Source organism: Pecten maximus, chromosome 8 (assembly GCF_902652985.1).
Source record: "Pecten maximus chromosome 8, xPecMax1.1, whole genome shotgun sequence".
Lineage (NCBI taxonomy): Eukaryota > Metazoa > Mollusca > Bivalvia > Pectinida > Pectinidae > Pecten > Pecten maximus.
The window spans coordinates 41,471,043-41,492,225 of NC_047022.1; the positions used below are offsets into that span (position 1 = coordinate 41,471,043).

A 21,183-nucleotide genomic window follows, 5' to 3' on the forward strand; every position below is an offset into this window, starting at 1 on the left:
ACTACGGGATGCCACCTGATTACGGGATGCCACTGTTTACAGGATACCACTCATTTAGTGATGTCACTGATTAGGGGATGCCACTGATAACGGGATGCCCCTGATTACAGGATGCCACTGACTACGGGATGCCACCTGATTACGGGATGCCACTGATTACAGGATGTCACTGACTACGGGATGCCACCTGATTACGGGATGCCCCCTGATTACAGGATGCCACTGATTACGGGATGCCACTGATTACGGAATGCCACTGAGATTTTGTAAAATGAAACAAGCACTAAGACCATCCATTTCTACAAATGATTTTATTAATACACAAGTTTCAACATTGGCATTTTTACAGTTACACTCAAAACATAAATTTCAAATTTATTTTTACCGGTTATTGTTTATAAACAAGGGAAAATTCACTTCTAAGTAACATGTTTTTCCACAAAAATCAATGCCATGTATCATTTCATGAAATAAATAACAAAATATTAAATCCTACACAACACAGGGTAATGGGTGGTGTGATCAGTCAATGGACCTAGGATAAATCTGTAATTAAGGAATGTACCAATAAAATATTTCTACTTGAGCAAGTACATGTTACATACATTATGTTATTCAGACTAACACTGAGAGCCCCCGTTAACCTTAGGTACAACTAAGTAAACATTATCTCTGACTGATAAAATATTTATCACAATTGTGATTTTACTTTGTTATATTATTAAAGTAATTTCAAAAAAAGGTCATAGTACAAATTAATAATGCCAGTCAAACGAGGTTTTTTTTATTTGTTTTCAAATGAAACAATAGGCAAGCTCTTGAATATAAGTTACTTTAAACAGAAAAAAAAACAGCACCTTGATCAGGTAAAACTATTATGACTAGGAAATCCTAGGTACTCGGTGGTACCTATCATACCTATCTACATCTCAGTCATGTATCTCCACTTCACAGATATTAACCAGGTAAATACCAACAACAGAACACTCAACATAAATAATTCATATAAATGCATGTAAATCGTTTTGTTCTCTTATCATTCATCTTCTAAATATCTGCAATCTGCAAAATGTCAAGTATAAAGATTTAAGAGGTTTTATTAAAATGTTCTCTATTTTTTTATGATGCTTTATAAAAGTTAAGAGTGCTAGTCAATAGAACAAAAAGTGTGATCTGTTTTCAAATAGAATAAAAAAAAAGTGAATATTGATTGGCACATTATAAACCTAAAAGTTGAAAGTACCGGACACCTTCCCTAGTGGAAGGACATCAACACAGAGTGGTTGTTCTGACTCCATCATCGTAGAGGAGCGGAAATTACTCGTCTAATTTTGATTACTGCAAGTAGATTCTTGGATTGCAGTGTATTGTTGAGGAGTGGAAATTACCGGTCTAATCTTAATTAGATTGCATCAGTTCCTGATTAATTCAATACACACTGGTTTCAATACTTCTGGTCATCAACCTGCAAATACTGATTTCAAATTAAAACACCATTTGTATAAATTTCTGGGAAAACCCAGTAAACCTGACATGTTGTAGAAATGGTATTGTAGAAGGTTTTATTCTGAGATAAGTTTGTCAAATTTTACAAAACATTAGACATCATTTTGGGTGATACTATGTTAGTTCTATAATGATGTGCTCATCTCTAGAGTACATGATGAGGCAGAGGAAACTTTATCACAGTCATCACTGCATAGATATGCTATCTCGTTAACAACTTCTACAGGTGTAGCTCAGGTAAACCGAAGAACAATAGTAAACATTCACCCAATTATCACTTCTTTCCAGCCCTAAACTGTCATCCCAGAACTTTAAAATATAGGGAATTGTAAAGCACACCTGAGTGAAACTTATTGGACAGCAATACACGATCGTCTTAAATCAGATATCACCAACATCACACCATTTCAATAATTTTAAAACTTTAGGTAAAGTGTTATTAACCTTGTTTTCTTACATGCTTCCTAATGTTTACATCTCATGTTAGATAACTGTTACTGAATCTACACAATATGGGGATGAATAATATCAAGATCACTGTTTGATCAAATTGCACATATACTTATATACAGAAGTTACAAAAAAAAACAACATAAAAATTAAAAGGAAGATAGAAAAAGAGAGAAGCAACCGTGGATGGATAACAATATATGGAGGATTGTACACACACAAAACCATTTGTACCTTGTAATGATTTAATTACACAGTATATAACTGTACAACACCATTTGTACCTTGTAATGATTATTACGACCATTTGTACCTTGTAATGATTATTACGACCATTTGTACCTTGTAATGATTATTACGACCATTTGTACCTAGTTATGATTAGATTACACAGTATATAACTGTACAACATTATTATAGACAGCTTATGTCTTAATACTTGTCAAAAGCATTCTTAAGTAAATTATTTTTAATTAGATTTCATGCTGTACATAGAGATAAAATAAACCATTAAGTTTCAGTCTTGGTATCCAGAAAATAGCAATTATTATACACTTATTAAAAAACCCTTAGGCATTTATTTACATACAAACAGTAGTTATGTTAAAATATGTTTATCTGTATAAATACAGTGCCTTGATTTTACCCGTAAGAGTATCAAACAACTAAACACAATACAGTAAAGGTATTTCATTATCTTACTTTGCTATTCTGATATGTACTAATAAGTGTAAAAAACTAATGTGTGTGTGAGCATTACTGCCCCCCCTAACAGAGTGAGCATTACTGCCCCCTGTAACAGAGTAAGCATTAATGCCCCTATAACAGTGAGCATTACTGCCCCCCTAACAGAGTAAGCATTACTGCCCCGATAACAGAGTTAGCATTACTGTCCCCCCTAACAGAGTTAGCATTACTGCCCCCTATAACAGAGTAAGCAGTACTGCCCCCTGTAACAGAGTAAGCATTACTACCCCTGTAACAGAGTAAGCATTACTGCCCCCTGTAACAGAGTAAGCATTACTACCCCTGTAACAGAGTGAGCATTACTGCCCCCTGTAACAGAGTAAGCATTACTGCCCCCTGTAACAGAGTAAGCATTACTGCCCCTGTAACAGAGTGAGCATTACTGCCCCTGTAACAGAGTAAGCATCACTACCCCTGTAACAGAGTAAGCATTACTGTCCCTGTAACAGAGTAAGCATTACTGCCCCCTGTAACAGAGTGAGCATTACTGTCCCCTGTAACAGAGTAAGCATTAATGCCCCTATAACAGTGAGTATAACTGCCCCCTGTAACAGAGTAAGCATTATTGCCCCCTGTAACAGAGTGAGCATTACTGCCCCTGTAACAGAATGAGAATTACTGCCTCTGTAACAGAGTGACCATTACTGCCCCCTGTAACAGAGTGAGCATTACTGCCCGCTGTAACAGAGTAAGCATTACTGCCCCCTGTAACAGAGTAAGCATTACTGCCCCCTGTACCAGTGAGCATTACTACCCCCTGTAACAGAGTGAGCATTACTGCCCCCTGTAACAGAGTAAGCATTAATGCCCCTATAACAGTGAGTATTACTGCCCCCTGTAACAGAGTAAGCATTACTGCCCCCTGCAACAGAGTAAGCATTACTGCCCCCTGTAACAGAGTAAGCATTACTGCCCCCTGTAACAGAGTAAGCATTACTGCCCCCTGTAACAGAGTGAGCATTACTGCCCCCTGTAACAGAGTAAGCATTACTGCCCCCTGTAACAGAGTAAGTATTAATGCCCCCTGTAACAGAGTAAGCATTACTGCCCCCTGTAACAGAGTGAGCATTACTGCCCCCTGTAACAGAGTAAGCATTAATGCCCCTATAACAGTGAGTATGACTGCCCCCTGTAACAGAGTAAGCATTACTGCCCCCTGTAACAGAGTAAGCATTACTGCCCCCTGCAACAGAGTGAGCATTACTGCCCCCTGTAACAGAGTAAGCATTACTGCCCCCTGTAACAGAGTAAGCATTAATGCCCCCTGTAACAGAGTAAGCATTAATGCCCCCTGTAACAGAGTAAGCATTACTGCCCCCTGTAACAGAGTAAGCATTACTGCCCCCTGTAACAGAGTGAGCATTACTGCCCCCTTTAACAGAGTAAGCATTAATGCCCCCTATAACAGAGTAAGCATTAATGCCCCCTATAACAGGGTAAGCATTAATGCCCCCTGTAACAGTGAGCTTTACTGCCCCCTGTAACAGAGTAAGCATTACTGTCCCTGTAACAGAGAAAGCATTAATGCCCCTGTAACAGAGTAAGCATTACTGCCCCCTGTAACAGAGTAAGCATTAATGCCCCCTGTAACAGTGAGCTTTACTGCCCCCTGTAACAGAGTAAGCATTACTGTCCCTGTAACAGAGTGAGCATTAATGCCCCCTGTAACAGAGTAAGCATTAATGTCCCTGTAACAGAGTAAGCATTAATGCCCCCTGTAACAGAGTAAGCATTAATGCCCCCTGTAACAGAGTAAGCATTAATGTCCCCTGTAACAGAGTAAGCATTACTGTCCCCTGTAACAGAGTGAGCATTACTGCCCCCTGTAACAGAGTAAGCATTAATGCCCCCTGTAACAGAGTGAACATTACTGCCTCTAAAACAAGGTTGTCATATTTGATGCCAAGTGTACATAATACGTGCACTTTGACCCATATGGTTATATTTTGTTACGGACAATGAGTCCCCATATTAATGCTCTGTTACGGACACAGTCACCATATTAATGCTCTGTTACGGACACAGTCACCATATTAATGCTCTGTTACGGACACAGAGTCACCATATTAATGCTCTGTTACGGACACAGTCACCATATTAATGCTTTGTTACGGACACAGTCACCATATTAATGCTCTGTTACGGACACAGTCACCATATTAATGCTCTGTTACGGACACAGAGTCACCATATTAATGCTCTGTTACGGACACAGTCACCATATTAATGCTTTGTTACGGACACAGTCACCATATTAATGCTCTGTTACAGACACAGTCACCATATTAATGCTCTGTTACGGACACAGTCACCATATTAATGCTCTGTTACGGACACAGAGTCACCATATTAATGCTCTGTTACGGACACAGTCACCATATTAATGCTCTGTTACGGACACACAGTCACCATATTAATGCTCTGTTACGGACACAGTCACCATATTAATGCTCTGTTACGGACACAGTCACCATATTAATGCTTTGTTACGGACACAGTCACCATATTAATGCTCTGTTACGGACACAGTCACCATATTAATGCTTTGTTACGGACACAGTCACCATATTAATGCTCTGTTAAGGACACAGTCACCATATTAATGCTCTGTTACGGACACAGTCACCATATTAATGCTCTGTTACGGACACAGTCACCATATTAATGCTCTGTTACGGACACAGTCACCATATTAATGCTCTGTTACGGACACAGTCACCATATTAATGCTTTGTTACCCTCACTGCCATCATGTTGCTACGATTGTCTGCATTATACAGTATAAAAATCTGTGTTCCTGTCTGAAGCGTAAAAGTATTAACAAAAGGCACACACGATCTGAATCATTTTGGGCCAGGCATTCTAATAACTGAGGCCACAATCCAAACTAACCTAAACCACATCTTCATCTTCATTCCTATTTCATTTAATCCCATACATCAAGTGATCAGTCATTTTGTTAAAACTTAGCAGAGTGAATTTATAATTCTGTGATTATCATTCGACTGGGCCAAAATGATATTAAATTGTAACTTTGGTTATGTGATGGTCAGATATGATGATTTTTATTATGAAATAGACAAAGGATATTGTTACTACCTACTGAGTGACAATTATGTCACGAAGACAAGCAATTCAAAACAAGAAAATGAGTTACTCTTATGTATACACAAGATATACACAACACTACTGGAGCATATATAGCTACACTACTGTAATTCATCAACAGGTTGATATTTTCACATCGCAGGCAAACACTTTGGTGAACTTGATAATGCTGACTCTGATAACAGGGTTGTACAACATAACAACAAATATGGCAGATGGTAAAAAGGAAAACTTCAGGTACTGCTCCTAAATGGAATGTAAAAACAATCAAAGGTCCCTAAATATATAATGCTAATACTAAATATAAAAAGCAATTAAAACAAGGATATTTGATTTCATTTGAGTTTGGAAAATTGAAGAAATGTGCTATATTTGCAGGCATTTTTGTTATACAATGTACAAATAAAAAAATAATTGACAAAATAAATAATACATTAATTTTTGTTTTGCAATGATTATTCATAAATAAGCTACATGCTCATTCAAATAATCTTCAATGTGTCATTTCTTAACTTATAAAATGTTGATAATGTTCTGAAGAGATTTTGATATCCCATATGATTTGAAAATTTGAATTGTGACCCCAACCCCAATTTTGATATTTCACTGTTTGCAAGACATGATTAAGACACTTTAAGACAGACCTATCTAAATTCATTGTATTTAATGATCATATTAAACAATCAAAAGATACCATGAAGGGATATTTACTGATTAAATAACACAATACTTTCAAGAGTGAGATCAGCTATGAGAAAACAAGTCGGAAGTAACCCTTTCTAAAACATTTCCACGGGAAACTATAGTTGTTTTTTTAAAAAAGATAATTAGTTTTTAAGCTGAAAAAATTCTCCTGGCTGAAAAGGTCTAATTTGAGTTCCCAATTCAATATGATTTACAGAAAATAATCAAACAATTTTTCATTACATCAAGCTTCTGGCAAGGTTAACAAAAAATTTGTGACAAGTTTCATAATTTCATAAAAAAATGGAAACAAATGTAAGATACTTTATGACATAACAAAGACCTATATATTTCAAAACATTAAAAAACAACATCATTTTGTCAGACCGATATGAAATGTAAGTGGGGAAAATTTGCACTCCTTGCCTCTTTTACCATGAAGATATGATATTGGAACAGAAACAGTGGGAACCTACAGTCAGTCACAGCTCTATCAACAGGTCTTATTACCCGTATCCATAGCAACATTAATATCGTCACGTATCCATAGCAACATTAATGTAGTCAGTGTTATTACACTGACACCACAGTAGTTATGCCAACTTTTTAAAATTTTCCAAGATTTTACTTATAATTCTTAGGAAAATAAATTTAGAGACGTCCTTCTGACAAATCAATATCTCAAATCTACATACATGTATTTCAAACTATTCCTTCTGATGGGCCAATTTGATTTATAAAATTATGGGTAATAGGAGGTTTACAGATAATTTGTGTCAAAATTAAGGGTAAAAAATAGAGAATTTCCCTCCAAAACAGGGAAGATCGATAGATATATTAACATAACAGGCTTGATGTACACCATGAGGATAGTTTAATCAATGAATACATTAAACACTACAAACACATCACCACTTTGTGGTCAATAGTGTTTCCTCAAAACATTTCATAATGAAATTGATTACTAGCTGTAAACAGCACGACAGCCATGAAATATCACAAAGATAACATTGACTACAGAGGTATACCACTCGAATGTCAGACTTAACATTGATAATCTCACACTTAATGGTTTCATAGTCCTAGCACTTCTGCTGGTGTGTTTCACACTGGAGAAGTATCCATGTTTCCACCTTAATGGATAGAGCACTGTAATGGTAGCGTGTAGTCAAGGTTTTGACTCATAGGAGAAGTTACCCAGGTTATAGCGGGGCCTACAAATGGACCAGTGTGGTCTGGAGAAGTCTCATTACTGACACAGCCCGAGGGAATCTTTAGCTCTAGTCTCTCGTAACTGACACAGCCCGAGGGAATCTTTAGCTCTAGTCTCTCGTAACTGACACAGCCTGAGAGAATCTTTAGCTCTAGTCTCTCGTAACTGACACAGCCTGAGGGAATCTTCAGCTCTAGTCTCTCGTAACTGACACAGCCTGAGAGAATCTTTAGCTCTATCAACAGTGGTCAAGTCTCTTGTTACTGACACAGCCCGAGGGAATCTTTAGCTCTATCAACAGTGGTCAAGTCTCTCGTTACTGACACAGCCCGAGGGAATCTTTAGCTCTATCAACAGTGGTCAAGCCTCTGGTTACTGACACAGCCTGAGGGAATCTTTAGCTCTATCAACAGAGCACTAATAATATGTAGTCGTAGATTAAAACAACAACTGATGAGACAAATTCAGTTAAATGTGTACCATGCAGTGTCACCATCCCTTATTTTGTTAAATTGTTCAAATTTCTTTAATGTGATTGTAATAGTTACCTTTCAAACAAGGTATTTTTCTACATATATATAAAAAGAATTTTTTTTTTCAGAATAAATATTCAAACAATATAAAAATCTTGTGAGTATGAGAAATGACCTTTTACAACCATCATCTATATACAGCCATGTTACAAAAGGTCGCTATATGGTGGACCTCTTACACCACATGACAGGTCACCTGAGCAAAGAGGCACATGCTTCCTCATCATCCAATATCTATCAGAAACGGGGTACTCGATCATCCCTTTTAGACTTGTTTTAATAACCCCAAACAGGAATTTATTGAAAACATCTAATCAGTTTTATTCCAAACAAGTGTAATCTTTTTGAAGATTTTTTTTCTAGATCTTCAGACTGTTTTACTATCTTGAGTACATACAGTAATCAAAATTGATATTAAAATCAATATGAGTTTACAGAGAATTTTTTTAATTGATTTTAGACTGATATCTACTCCTTCTTTTAAGCAATACCCCCAGTTTCCTTCAATAGATCCCGTACGTCCAACACTAATGTAAGCTTTCCATCCTCACACAGTATCACCTATGTTCCTCCTATTGTGTCGTCCATCAGTTTGCTCGTGACTTGCGTTTTTCTTTACACATCCTTTTATGGTAACTTTGCGCTGTTGAGTTGACTATAGACACAATGAAATATATAACCATTACTATGATCAACTTCTCAAATATCCAGCCTAGAACATTGGATTCCTGTAAATAAACAAAATAAATTGTGAGGTCATGTTCTATTTCAACAAATTAGGACAGAATGAGCAAAAATTCAAATGCCAGCAGATACCAACCTGACGATTGTAAACAGGAAGTTTGACAAGAAAATCACAAACCTGACGATCGTAAACAGGAAGTTTGACAAGAAAATCACAAACCTGACGATCGTAAACAGGAAGTTTGACAAGAAAATCACAAACCTGTCGATCATAAACAGGAAGTTTGACAAGAAAATCACAAACCTGACGATCGTAAACAGGAAGTTTGACAAGAAAATCACAAACCTGACAATCGTAAAAAAGGAAGTTTGACAAGAAAATCACAAACCTGACGATCGTAAACAGGAAGTTTGACAAGAAAATCACAAACCTGACGATCGTAAACAGGAAGTTTGACAAGAAAATCACAAACCTGTTGATCATAAACAGGAAGTTTGACAAGAAAATCACAAACCAGACGATCGTAAACAGGAAGTTTGACAAGAAAATCACAAACCTGTCGACCATAAACAGGAAGTTTGACAAGAAAATCACAAAGGATTTGTTCAACACTCTTTCCTGATAGCCAAGAAATTTCTGACAATTTTAAAGATTATTTTTACTTTCAAAGGAAAAAACCTATGAAGTAATTTATATTTTCCTTACTTTAATCATGATGTCATGACTCACTTATAAAGTGATACCAATGGTATTAATAATAATAATAATATTGATAAATAATTAGAAGTGCTAATCTGTGACAGTTTGCTTTAGTGATTATGCAAGCTGAAGCAATGCATTGTATAAAATCTTCTGCATTTTGCATCCAACCTCGCAGTTTTCTGTCCATTTTTTGGCTGAACTTGTTACTAACAGACATGAAGGTAAAGGTCATAACTTTGTATAGTTGGACACATGAAAGCACCCCAGATCTGGTAATATGACATAGACAAAGGGTGATAACTCTGTACAAAGTAGGCTACCAAGCCTAAATTTAATAAAAATGTGCCACTTGTCCTTTCCTTCCAGTCTGTTCTTTCTTTACTGCTATAATTTGTCCCCGATTATATGTCATTCTAAGGAGTACACATGGCAAATTTGGCAGTTGCAGTTGATATAGCACTGATAGACTGATGGAGTACAGACCTTCTGGTACAACAGAAATATTCAGCCGGCATCTTAATACTAATGACATTATGATTTGGTGTTAAAATTTTGGCACTTTCATGTCTTGCACCAAATAAACCAAAATATAACCACAGCCAAATATTCCAATTTATGGTAGTAGTGGAGATCAATAAACACAACTGTTGTCCCCTTCACTCACTCTGAGTCACAGAAAAAACATATGTCAAATACATGTATCATTACAAACATAAACTACATGATAATTACATTTGCCACGTCTTCACCCTCTGCACGATGAAGTTTCTTGCGTTGTAATGTTAAATAATCCTTGAAGGGCGACTGTAATGATTTACCAAACTTGGGGATATATCTGAAACAAAAATAGCTCGTATTACAGGACAATCCACAACTGATGGAAGCACACAATTTAGTATTCAAGACAATCTGTAGTGTTTCTTCAGCCATTTTGGGAAATTGCTACCTGTTGGAAAATGTTGCAGCAAAAGTGTAAAAATATTGGGATGATAGAGAACCTAGGTAGCTTGATTTGATGTCTTCTCATAAAAAATTTCAAATTTAAGGACTTTTGGAATGTTGATGACTGACCAAAATATACACAGAAAAAAACCCTGATCTTGTAGAACTAAAACATTCAAAACAAAGAAATCAATTACAGTATACACTGTACATGAACTAATGTTAGATATTCTTATATTAGTAACTTTGTTTTAAAGCAGACTCTAGTTTTCTCTATAATTTTTATTTACTCGAAAATCACATAAAACTGAACCTCTGATTCTGAAAGTAAAACAGATAAGGTTGTATCATTATACTCTAATTAATACAATATGCCATCATTAAGCCCCTTGACACTTTTCAGACAAAATTTTAAAAATTCATTTTTTAAATAATAATTATGACCATTAATGATTAATCCTCGCCATGTCTGTCCAAATAGCTTCAAGAAAGTGAAGCGTTTTTGAAAGTATTTGCAATTCTCACTTGTAGATAAAGCAACTGCCAGGAAATGCAAGATTTAATTTTTCTTGTAGTTCCATTGTACATTAACAAGACAGAATACATTGGACAGCACGGTATAGATATGCCCAGTAAATCAGTAAGTCATAAACTAGCTTTGTTACAATAATGGTTGTTTGTACATGTTTTACTTACCCTAATAAATTAACCACGCCTTCTACATGATGTTCACTAAACATGAAGATAACAAATAACTTCTGAAAAACACAAGAAAGAATATTTGTTAGAAAAGCGTGTCCAACATGCTGCTGATCTTCCATATATAGGTAAAATACAAGTCTTAGAGATCCCAAAGGGAGCTTGGCACCCATCATTGAATGATCTGTATCAGTCAAATGAAAGATCGATCTTTTCTCTTCTTTTCCCTTCTTACACTATTCCTTCAAACATTTACTAACTTTATATAGTAGGAGCAATCTGCAATTGTCAAAATCCAAGATGGCCATACCCTTTGTCATCCATTAAGTTCTTTCAATCAGACTTGGACGTACAACTGGAGACCAAGGGGAACCTCTACATTCAAATTTGAGAGACCCATAATGGCCAATTTAGTACTTTAAGAGATTGTTAATGAAGCTTCAATTGTCAAAATCCAAGATGGCTGCCTGTTGGTCCTATACAGGAATATACATAACAAGGGATCAAGGGGAACCTATATATGAAATTTGAAAACTAGCAGCAACAAACTTCAATTGTATTTAAAAATACAAGATAGCCAGCTGTTGGCCATGTTGTTTTCTGATCAGTCCCAACATGCAATGTGAACAACTAGGGACCAAGGGAAACCTACAAAAATCTCTTCAATACTTTTTGAGATCTAGCAGTAAAAAACTTCATTTGTCAAAATCAAAGATGGCCACCTGTCGGCTATGTTGTTTTCCGATCTGTCCCAAAAATGCAATATCTACAATTAGGGACCAATGGGAACTTACATATGAATTTTGAGAAAGATCCCTTTAGTATTTTCTGTGAAATAGCGCTAACAAGAATATTTTATGAAGGGACAGATGGACGACGGAAATTGGACGCAGGATGATTCGAAAAAATCTAAAAATACAAATTACAATGCTCTTGACCACTTCAAAGACCCTAAATGTATTTCATTTATTTTTTTTGTGATTACAATATCTATTAAAACATGAATGTCCATATTTCAAATTAAATTAGAATCAACCATTCCTTGATAATTTCTATTTATATAGCAGCTATGACCTTGACCTATGAAATACAAACTCATTTGAAGTATTCTTATATCTTTTCAGACAGTTGCTAACAGTACAATCACTGGAAGCAGTTCATGAATTTCTATAAACAGTGACCTTTACCAGGGAATCATAAAACAATCTTATTCAGGGTATTGTAACAGTCATACTTGACCTTGGTAAAAAATTATCCAAATTGGAGTGAATTAGTAGTGTTAAGAATGATTTAGGATGGAGTGTTAGGGATACAAAGGATATAACACAACATAACTCCCAGGTATACTGAGGATATCAACAAACCTGTATATGCATCTTAATAACAGCTTTTCCTATTAATGTTGCTCCAAAAAATGTCCAGAATGGCACAAGGAAATGACCACAGGTGATTCCTGCCAAATCAAATAGTGGATTGGGAATCTGTAAAAGGAAATTATCATATCTTTATCTCAAGATAAGTTAACATACATTAAAGGGGACTACTAATAACACTTGGCTTAATTGGTTCATATGAATAAATGTATTTTTTAACATATGTTCAAACAAGGAAGTAATTTAAAATTCTATCAATTTCTGTATTGTTACTTTGGTTCATCACACATTTCAAACAAGCTGTTTAAACAGAGAAGTATGAATAAACTGATGCTGATGGACCATAGATGGTGGTAAAACCATGTCAGGAAGTTTTTATTTGACATCATAAAGCATGTGGTTTCTGGTGGTAACTCTCAACTGAATGACTCAACTAAGAAACCTTCATTTCTAGAATATGTTAACACTATTAAAAGTTCCATAGTATTAAAAACTTTGATTTTTAAAGTTGATCAAACATATTTACTCACTGATGCACATGCCAGAATTCCAAAGAACCCAACTCTCTGTACCAAGTTGTGTACACCTAGCTTTGCTCTTTCCATGAAAGACTGAAGAAAAAAAGTTTAATGTAAAAATAACCAACAATCATTTGAACTGTTTAAGATTTTAAAGCATAAATCATCAAAAAATAGAAAATTGCTATGATTTTTTAAATAATTATACAATACAATAAATCATCTCTTTTCCCCACCTAATATTGCTCAATCTAATTTCCCGCAAACTTTTCCCATCTCAGATTTGTTAATTTTCAATATTAGAATAAAAGCCCACTGTATGTTTATGAGCACTTTTACTTTTTCTAACTTTTAGCTTTGAAACAAAAGAGCTCCAGCTATATATGGTATACATGACACTGATTTACAGCAGCTCTTACAGACCACTGAAATCTACCGTCAACCTCCCCGACCTCGACACAAGGGTTTCAGAATTGTTGTCTATTTACTATCCTGTAGAATTTTGTATTAATACCACACACACTGCAATGATAGCCATATGTACAGTTATTAGCAGTACATCTCATACAACTTCTGATATAGTTACCATATCATCTGGATGGACCTGCTTTTCCTGTAAGAGTTCTTCAATTTCCTCAAATTCATCATCATCATGGGACCCGGAGAGTCTGGCAGCCCTGGCCATAAAATAAGGAGGAAGTTCTCCAATAGCTGTTCCTGCTCCCTTTTATAACACAAAACATTTATCACTTAAAAAGGAAATCTGTATCAAATATTAATCAAATAAATTGAAGTGTTAATTGTTTATCAGTTGTTAATAAAGGACATAATACAATCATATGTTACCAAAGACCTGAACCATTCAGTCACTTGTTCTTCAGATACAGGAGGAATATCCTTCAAGTTTCACTAGTAGACCAATGGACTAATCCTGATTAGTATATTAAGCTGTAACATCCTCTGTTACACTGTGTACATACAATACACATACCAGGCCCAGTGATTTTGTTGGATTTTTTCCGGCCCTTTGCACTGTGTACATACAATACACATATCAGGCCCAGTGATTTTGTTGGATTTTTTCTGGCATGTCCTGAGTTGAGGAGATATGATGGGATCTCAATATGTGGTTCTGGTGTCTCACAGAAGGCACACAAAACTAGGACTCAAATATTGGAGTCCCACACCCAATACAGGTATTAACCAAATCTTTATACAGATATGAAGAGAACCACCATGTCACTTGCTACAGACTTGGTCAGGGGGCATGTCAAACATAAATGGTAGAGCAATGGGCTAGTACTGTGGTCCTTTATTTGACTCAGTGTAATGACTTCTTTTACAATATCAGGAAATACAGATGGAAAATTCTGTCACCACACTGGACTTCTACACATGGACACTGTGTTGTTTACTTACCCACATGATAGCTTCAATGCGGACCTTGCCCATTATTGTCCACAGCGAGATGTGGCCAGGACCCAGCCTCTACATCCGTAGGACATATGATTCTGTAGTAGAGTACACAAAGTTTTAGAAAGACATTTCCGTAGCACATTGTACAAATTTAAACAATATTTCCATTGCTTTAACATAGCCTCATATCCTATTTCTAATAATACCCCTGAACACCACAAAATTCTACCACAATATGTTGAGGAAAATCATTATATACCATGCGTCTCATCTTAACCTATCTTTTAAATGTCATTCTATCATTGTGGCAAGAAAACTATGAAAAGATCAAGAAGTGTAGAAGCCAACACTCATTATCAAAGATGATCTTATTCAGCTGGAAAAAAAACAATACAATTCTATAATGAATGTGTATCACACTTACTTGGAAGGGTAAGGCGGTTCTGGAAAATCTATAGATGAACATTCATAGGCAGCTAATGTCACAGATGCTATGTGTGGACCCTAGGAAAAAATCATCATCAGTGACAGAACTTTTTGGTTGGCCTCTCCATAGACAATTTGCAATCATCTATAATTATTAATCATAAAAGTAAGTACACATAATATTCTCAAATAAAGTGAATATTCCCTAAACCTACCAGGTAGGGGAATGTCTAGGCCTTACATTGAAAAAGGAATTACAAAATCAATCAAATATTATACCATAAACTTACCAGGTAGAAGAGGAATATATAGGTCTATCTATAGATCAGGGAATTCAAGGTAAACAAATATAATAAATTACAGTAGGGAGGAAATTAGTCATATGTAGATCGAATTCGGTCAAATAGGAGGAATATATAGGTCTATCTATAGATCAGGGAATTCAAGGTAAACCAAATATATAATAAACTTACCAGGTAGAGGGGGAATATTGTCTATAGATCAGGGAATTCAAGGTAAACCAAATATATAATAAACTTACCAGGTAGAGAAGGAATGTATGTAGGCCAGTACCTAGACCTACTGAAGACAGGATCCCCAGGCCAACCCAGTACGACCACCACAGCAAGTGTTTCTCCATTATCTCTACGTACTAATAACAAAACAAAAAGAATTTTGTAATAAAACATGGTTACACATCACATGTTATTGTTTTATCTAATTACATTTCCCTTTACAAATCCATCAGTTTGACTCTTACTAATGATTTTAAATAATAAATATGTATTTATCTGATAATATGTGGATTTTTCGGATTAATCCCACACATATGTATTGCAGTTCAGTAAAAATATTAATTACATTTCATTGTCCTGCATACTGAATACACTCCTAACTATGAGTCACACTTCGTGTGTTGACCACCTGGAATAATTGAGTGTAATTGGTAAGGAGTAAAACCAGAGATCTCCTGAAGAATTCAGAAAACATGACAAGAAAGTTCAGTGTGGCAGCTATACAATAATTTACCTTTTGGTGCGGACCCTCAGTTAGATATAAAGCATAAACAGCGAGGGATCCCAAAAGGACAAGTAACACTGTTGCTTTCCTTCTCCATAGTCTGAAACAATAATAACAAAAGTGTAAAAGGGAAGGGAAAAATAAATGTTCTCAGAAAAAAAAGTTTCTTCTTTCCATAAATCAAATATCATGTCTGCATTGTACACAAGTACTTCACCTCAAAAACCCTCATTGACCGACAGATGGAGAGTAAACATTTAATTACCTGTATATGTTCTGTAATACCAGTGGGCAAATTTATAACTTAAAATGTGAATTGTTCCAGAAATCCTTTTAATCAAATTAATCTGAAATAATTACAAATGACTTTATAATCGCTTCTGCTAATCATTACTTTCCTTTGCTACTAAGCATTGATAGGCTAAAATTTGGAGTCAATTAAAAAAAGTATATGGAAGTGAATTTTACCTCTTCATAACAGTGGATAAAAGTATCATACATTCTAGAAAGAAGAATTGAAATGTTGTCAGTGGACTTTTCCATATCACAATGGTATCCCTCTCAGTCCGCTCTCTCTGGTAAACTTCTTGCATGTTTATATTAGACTGAGGTTTATCACTGACTTGACCATTGGTACTTCCAGACCCCTTTGGGCGTTGTCTAGCTGCATCAGAGGTCGTCCTTAGACCGCCATCCATTTCACCTTTGCTAGCTTGTAACAGGCGGTTCACCTACACAAGAAATAAAGCATCAGTTTGTAATAGGCAGCTCACCTACACAAGAAACCATCTGTTTGTAACAAATGAAATGTATATTGATATTTTTCCTTGGCTACAAAAATTCAAATGAACTGAAGATAACAAAAATATAATCAAGCATTGAAAGAAAAACATTGATTATTATTATAACATTACAAGCTGTATCCGTGTTTATTATCAATGAAAAGAAAATTTTTCAAGTAAAAATTAAAACATTTATCAAATATTCTGTAACTTAAAAAAATTTCAGGTAAAAACTAAAACAACTATCAACCAAATATTCTATAACTTAACAAAGAAATATAAAAAACATAATCCAAGACAGGACACAGCAAATCAATACATTGACTTAGTCGTTATCTGATCTGCAAATTATATCATAATGAAATTAATTTCTACAGAAAGTTCTACAATATTCACTTCAAACCATAAGCTAGAATGAATGCAGCAATTAAATAATTAACATCTACAACTCAAAGTATAAAACTGTTAAATAATGCACCAACAACAGCTCACAGAAGGGTTATCATAGCAAGGTAAAGAAACAAGCAACACAAAAAAGTAAACAAGAAATTCCGGTATTAAAAACAACAACATGAGAAAGCATGCATTTATAAACCACATGGCCGTATGATCCAGGCAGTCTGATAAGCTCTATAGCATGGAATATCACATCAACAGAGATGTTACAAACAGTTCCTACTACAGTTCTGACCTGCTATTGTGTATATAGATATGTATACATAACAAAATTCACATCACCACAACATATCAACTACTATATGTACCGATATAATATACATTGTATCTAAAAACATGATCCTGTAGAACTCATGCGAATACTATGGAATCAGGTCAAGATGAATAACATATAATTTGTTAGATGTCAAATTAACACTATATCACTCTAATTGGGCCAGAAACAGTACCAAATCAATAAAACAAACAAATCACTATGATGTCCGAGCAATGTCCATACGCTTTCCATAAAAGATGAAGGATAAAAGAACGGATAAACTTTACATGCAAGAACTGGTCTACACAAATAGACTAATAGGTGAAGTCTTCCACAATGTAACATATGTCAATGTAACAGATGTAGCTGTAATTCATGTCTGCTCACACACTAATCCTATAGGACATCCAGTACAACAGGTTTTATCATCAATATTATGACACAATAAGCTGTTACATTTATCTCCCAGTCCTGCATATAACCAAGCATTGTTAGCATACTTTAAATCTTTTGGTTAACTGAAACAGCGATGACGCTCTGGTAAAGTTCTTGGATGCTGTGTCAGATAAATTATATTGGATAATTCCAAAGAATACAATAATGAAGTATATACATGCACAACTGAATTAGTGCCTGTATAGAAGCAGTTCCTGGAGCCTTTTAAATCCTTCATATTTTGAAGCATATCTAGCCTATTAAATCTTTTGATTATGAAACAAACTAGTTAAAAAGAATCTCCTTATTTTTTCATTAAGTCATTTTAAACTTCAATGATGAATGGATATTTTGAGAGACAGTCAGGATACGAGTGGATATTTTGGGAGGCTGAAAATACAGGTGAATATGTTAACCTATACATAGAATTTGTGCGGCAATGGATAATGAAGTTTTTATTACAAGACAACAGGGTAAGTGATAGGTGATCATTTACCTGATGGGTACACCATTTTTTGCTGCATAAAAATAATGTTGTGAAAAAGAAAATCTTATCAATAAAAATTGATAAAACTAAATTAAAAGTTGAGTTTGAAACAAAAATCAAATAAGAACAATTACAGACAATGTATATTTGGAAAACAAGTTATCAGATTCTATCAAATATCAAGTGGAGGGACAACATGTCACCAGAACCCCTCAATAAAACTTGAAGCATTTTTTTTCTGATGAAAGTCCCTGAAAGGAGATTTGGAATCAAAACTTTCTATCAACATTGGATTTGGCGTTCCCCTGCTCCTAGGATTTCTGTACAATGTTCAAATTGCAATTCAAATTTGCTTTACCATAGTGTGTCATCACCAGACTGATGATGAAAGGTGGATGCCAATACTAGTGTTTATGTATGTGGTATATCTGTTTATTAAGATCTTAAAATACTGATCATGAACAGAAGTGTTGTGGTTGTGGGGAATATTTTGCATATTTTCTTTTCTTCGGGACATTGAGGTTGCATGTTGCCAGAATGAAGTGTTGAAAGAAACATACGCATAGAAGTGGAAGACATTGATAAAGAAGATTACCTATTAAAAGGCACAGCTACATAAAATAACTGTGAAGCCTTCTAAAATTACAATACAACCTTCATTGACAGTGTGATGAAAGAGAATGGAGGAAAATGAGCATTGTCCAGAACAGTATTCAAACCTGGGACCCCACCGATACATCTTTTAAAAACAATTTACCCATATGAGGTGATAATTATATACTTCCCTTGGATTCAACAATTCTGACTGACAAGTTATATAGGATAAAGTAGCTGTAATTAGACAGTATATAAACAAACTTCCCTACTGACAGCTAAAATATCAAGCTACACTGCAACAGGAGGGGGAAAAAAGCAATGTGGTCTGCCATAATTTAACCAAGAAATAACTATAATTGTATCAGAAACACAACAACTAGTAAAGCTTGCTAATTTCTCAATTAACATCATTATGTTCAGTTGACACTTGAGGATATCATTTTCAATTTATGCAAAAAAGTAAATTTTCTATTCTATTAATTAAAACTTTCTTTTAAACGTGTCTCAATAAGCAATGGACATCAGAAGTTCTGTCAGCATAACCTATCATCGGTTATGGACACTGGATTGATTATTTACAGGAAGTTGATCAAGGAAATTTAGCTAGAAAACTCAGTCGACACGCACACAAACACAAAATACATTGACATGAGTTTTAGTGAAAGATTACTAGTCTGTCTAAGACTACGGATATGATATAATACAAGGCTTTGGAGACACTGGAAACATTCCCGTCTCCATTTATGGCAGTACGAGTTTTAAAGATAAAATGGGACAACTCGACCACGAGCATCGGACAGAGAAAACGTGTAAACCAAATAAAGAGAAGTGTTATTATAAAGACCAGTCGAGATTTTCCAGTGTCGCCAGAGAAAAGAACACTAAAAGATGAGGACAATTAATATGAATTGGCAACGTGCCGTGCTGGAAATTGGTCAGTGGCAATTTGACAACCGGCATCCTAACCTTACCAACTCCTTTTTACGGCCCTTCGTTTTCAGTCCCTTTACCCTTAATTTCTGCCTAAGTTGATCTAACGATAATTTCTGTACTTCCTTTTCAGAATACTTATACATACTGGAGTCAATATGCTCACAATCTTCTTAGAAATATATACCGTACAACGTGTCTACAATATTTTTATCAGATGATTTTATGAACTTCCGGTAAAAATAATTCAAGGGAGTTAATCGATGATGAAGACAAGGAATCACACCACCAAATCAGATTCCACATGATCTACCGAACTACTGATATCTCTGGGATTTGTCATTGAAATCGAAAGTACTCGCTAATGGAGTTATTTTTTAAAGACATCTATTGTAGTATTATTCTGATTATATATTTAACTGTTTTGATATTTCTTGTTATAACAGAAAAAGAGCATACCTATGTATTTATAAGTTAATGAAATGCTGATTCAAAATTATTAAAAATCAGGGCATACCTGGGTAAATTGAAATATGAACAAAGCAAATCTAATAGATTTACATGCTAAAATATGCATGCGCAGTAAACGGTACATTATATAATTTCTTTTTTACTTTCCATAAACGAGTTAAATATCAACGAAACGATGAAAATTGTTCTTGCGGAATACTCGATACAAGAGTGTTTTTAATGGTTAGTATATTGGAGTGCATATTTGGTATATATTTGATGTGGAGTTTTTTATATTGAGATTTCTTTTTACCATTCCACTATAATATAAGATAATGCGTTTCAGCATGTCACAAACATTCCAACTATGTAGAAGTGTTTCTGTTCTTGGTCACAAACTGGCATCATTTCCTTGCAGTTTTGTTCTATTTTGAATTCTATCCTTTGTCTTCAAATGATGACCTTTAACTACCATGTAATCTATACCATTACTGACCTGGTAAATTATAGTTTCCAGGTAAATTGTAGATTGTGTCTCACAAAGCCTGCTGTGCAAGCTTTCAACTTCTTGAGATATTTCTGGTCCTCAATATCTTAAGCTGACAACACTTCTTCAATAAAGTTGTAAAAGATGTCCAATTAATTTTGTCATATAGGAGTATCATTAACGTAGAAGAGGAACAGTGGGGGACGTTACATTCCCGATAAAGATTGATTGTGACATGTATATGTGTATATACATGTAAATGCTTTTTGCTAAATGCTTTA

General features: G+C 35.0%; 2 protein-coding genes across 2 annotated transcripts; both read right to left on the reverse strand.

Annotated features, from left to right (window-relative positions):
• Nucleotides 1-294: 294 nt before the first annotated feature.
• LOC117333543 (vacuole membrane protein 1-like) lies at nt 295-20,196 on the reverse strand. The gene is given in 13 exon segments (XM_033892878.1): nt 295-8,969; nt 10,361-10,463; nt 11,267-11,328; nt 12,634-12,750; nt 13,173-13,253; nt 13,747-13,884; nt 14,580-14,637; nt 14,639-14,671; nt 15,001-15,080; nt 15,544-15,654; nt 16,032-16,122; nt 16,491-16,753; nt 20,114-20,196. Coding segments are annotated over 12 exon segments (1,245 nt in total). The 5' UTR covers nt 16,721-16,753; nt 20,114-20,196; the 3' UTR covers nt 295-8,828.
• On the reverse strand, nt 3,426-4,199 carry LOC117332333 (staphylocoagulase-like). Its single transcript, XM_033891218.1, has one exon. The coding sequence runs from the start codon at nt 4,197-4,199 to the stop codon at nt 3,426-3,428; it is 774 nt and encodes a 257-aa protein (XP_033747109.1).
• Nucleotides 20,197-21,183: the final 987 nt, after the last annotated feature.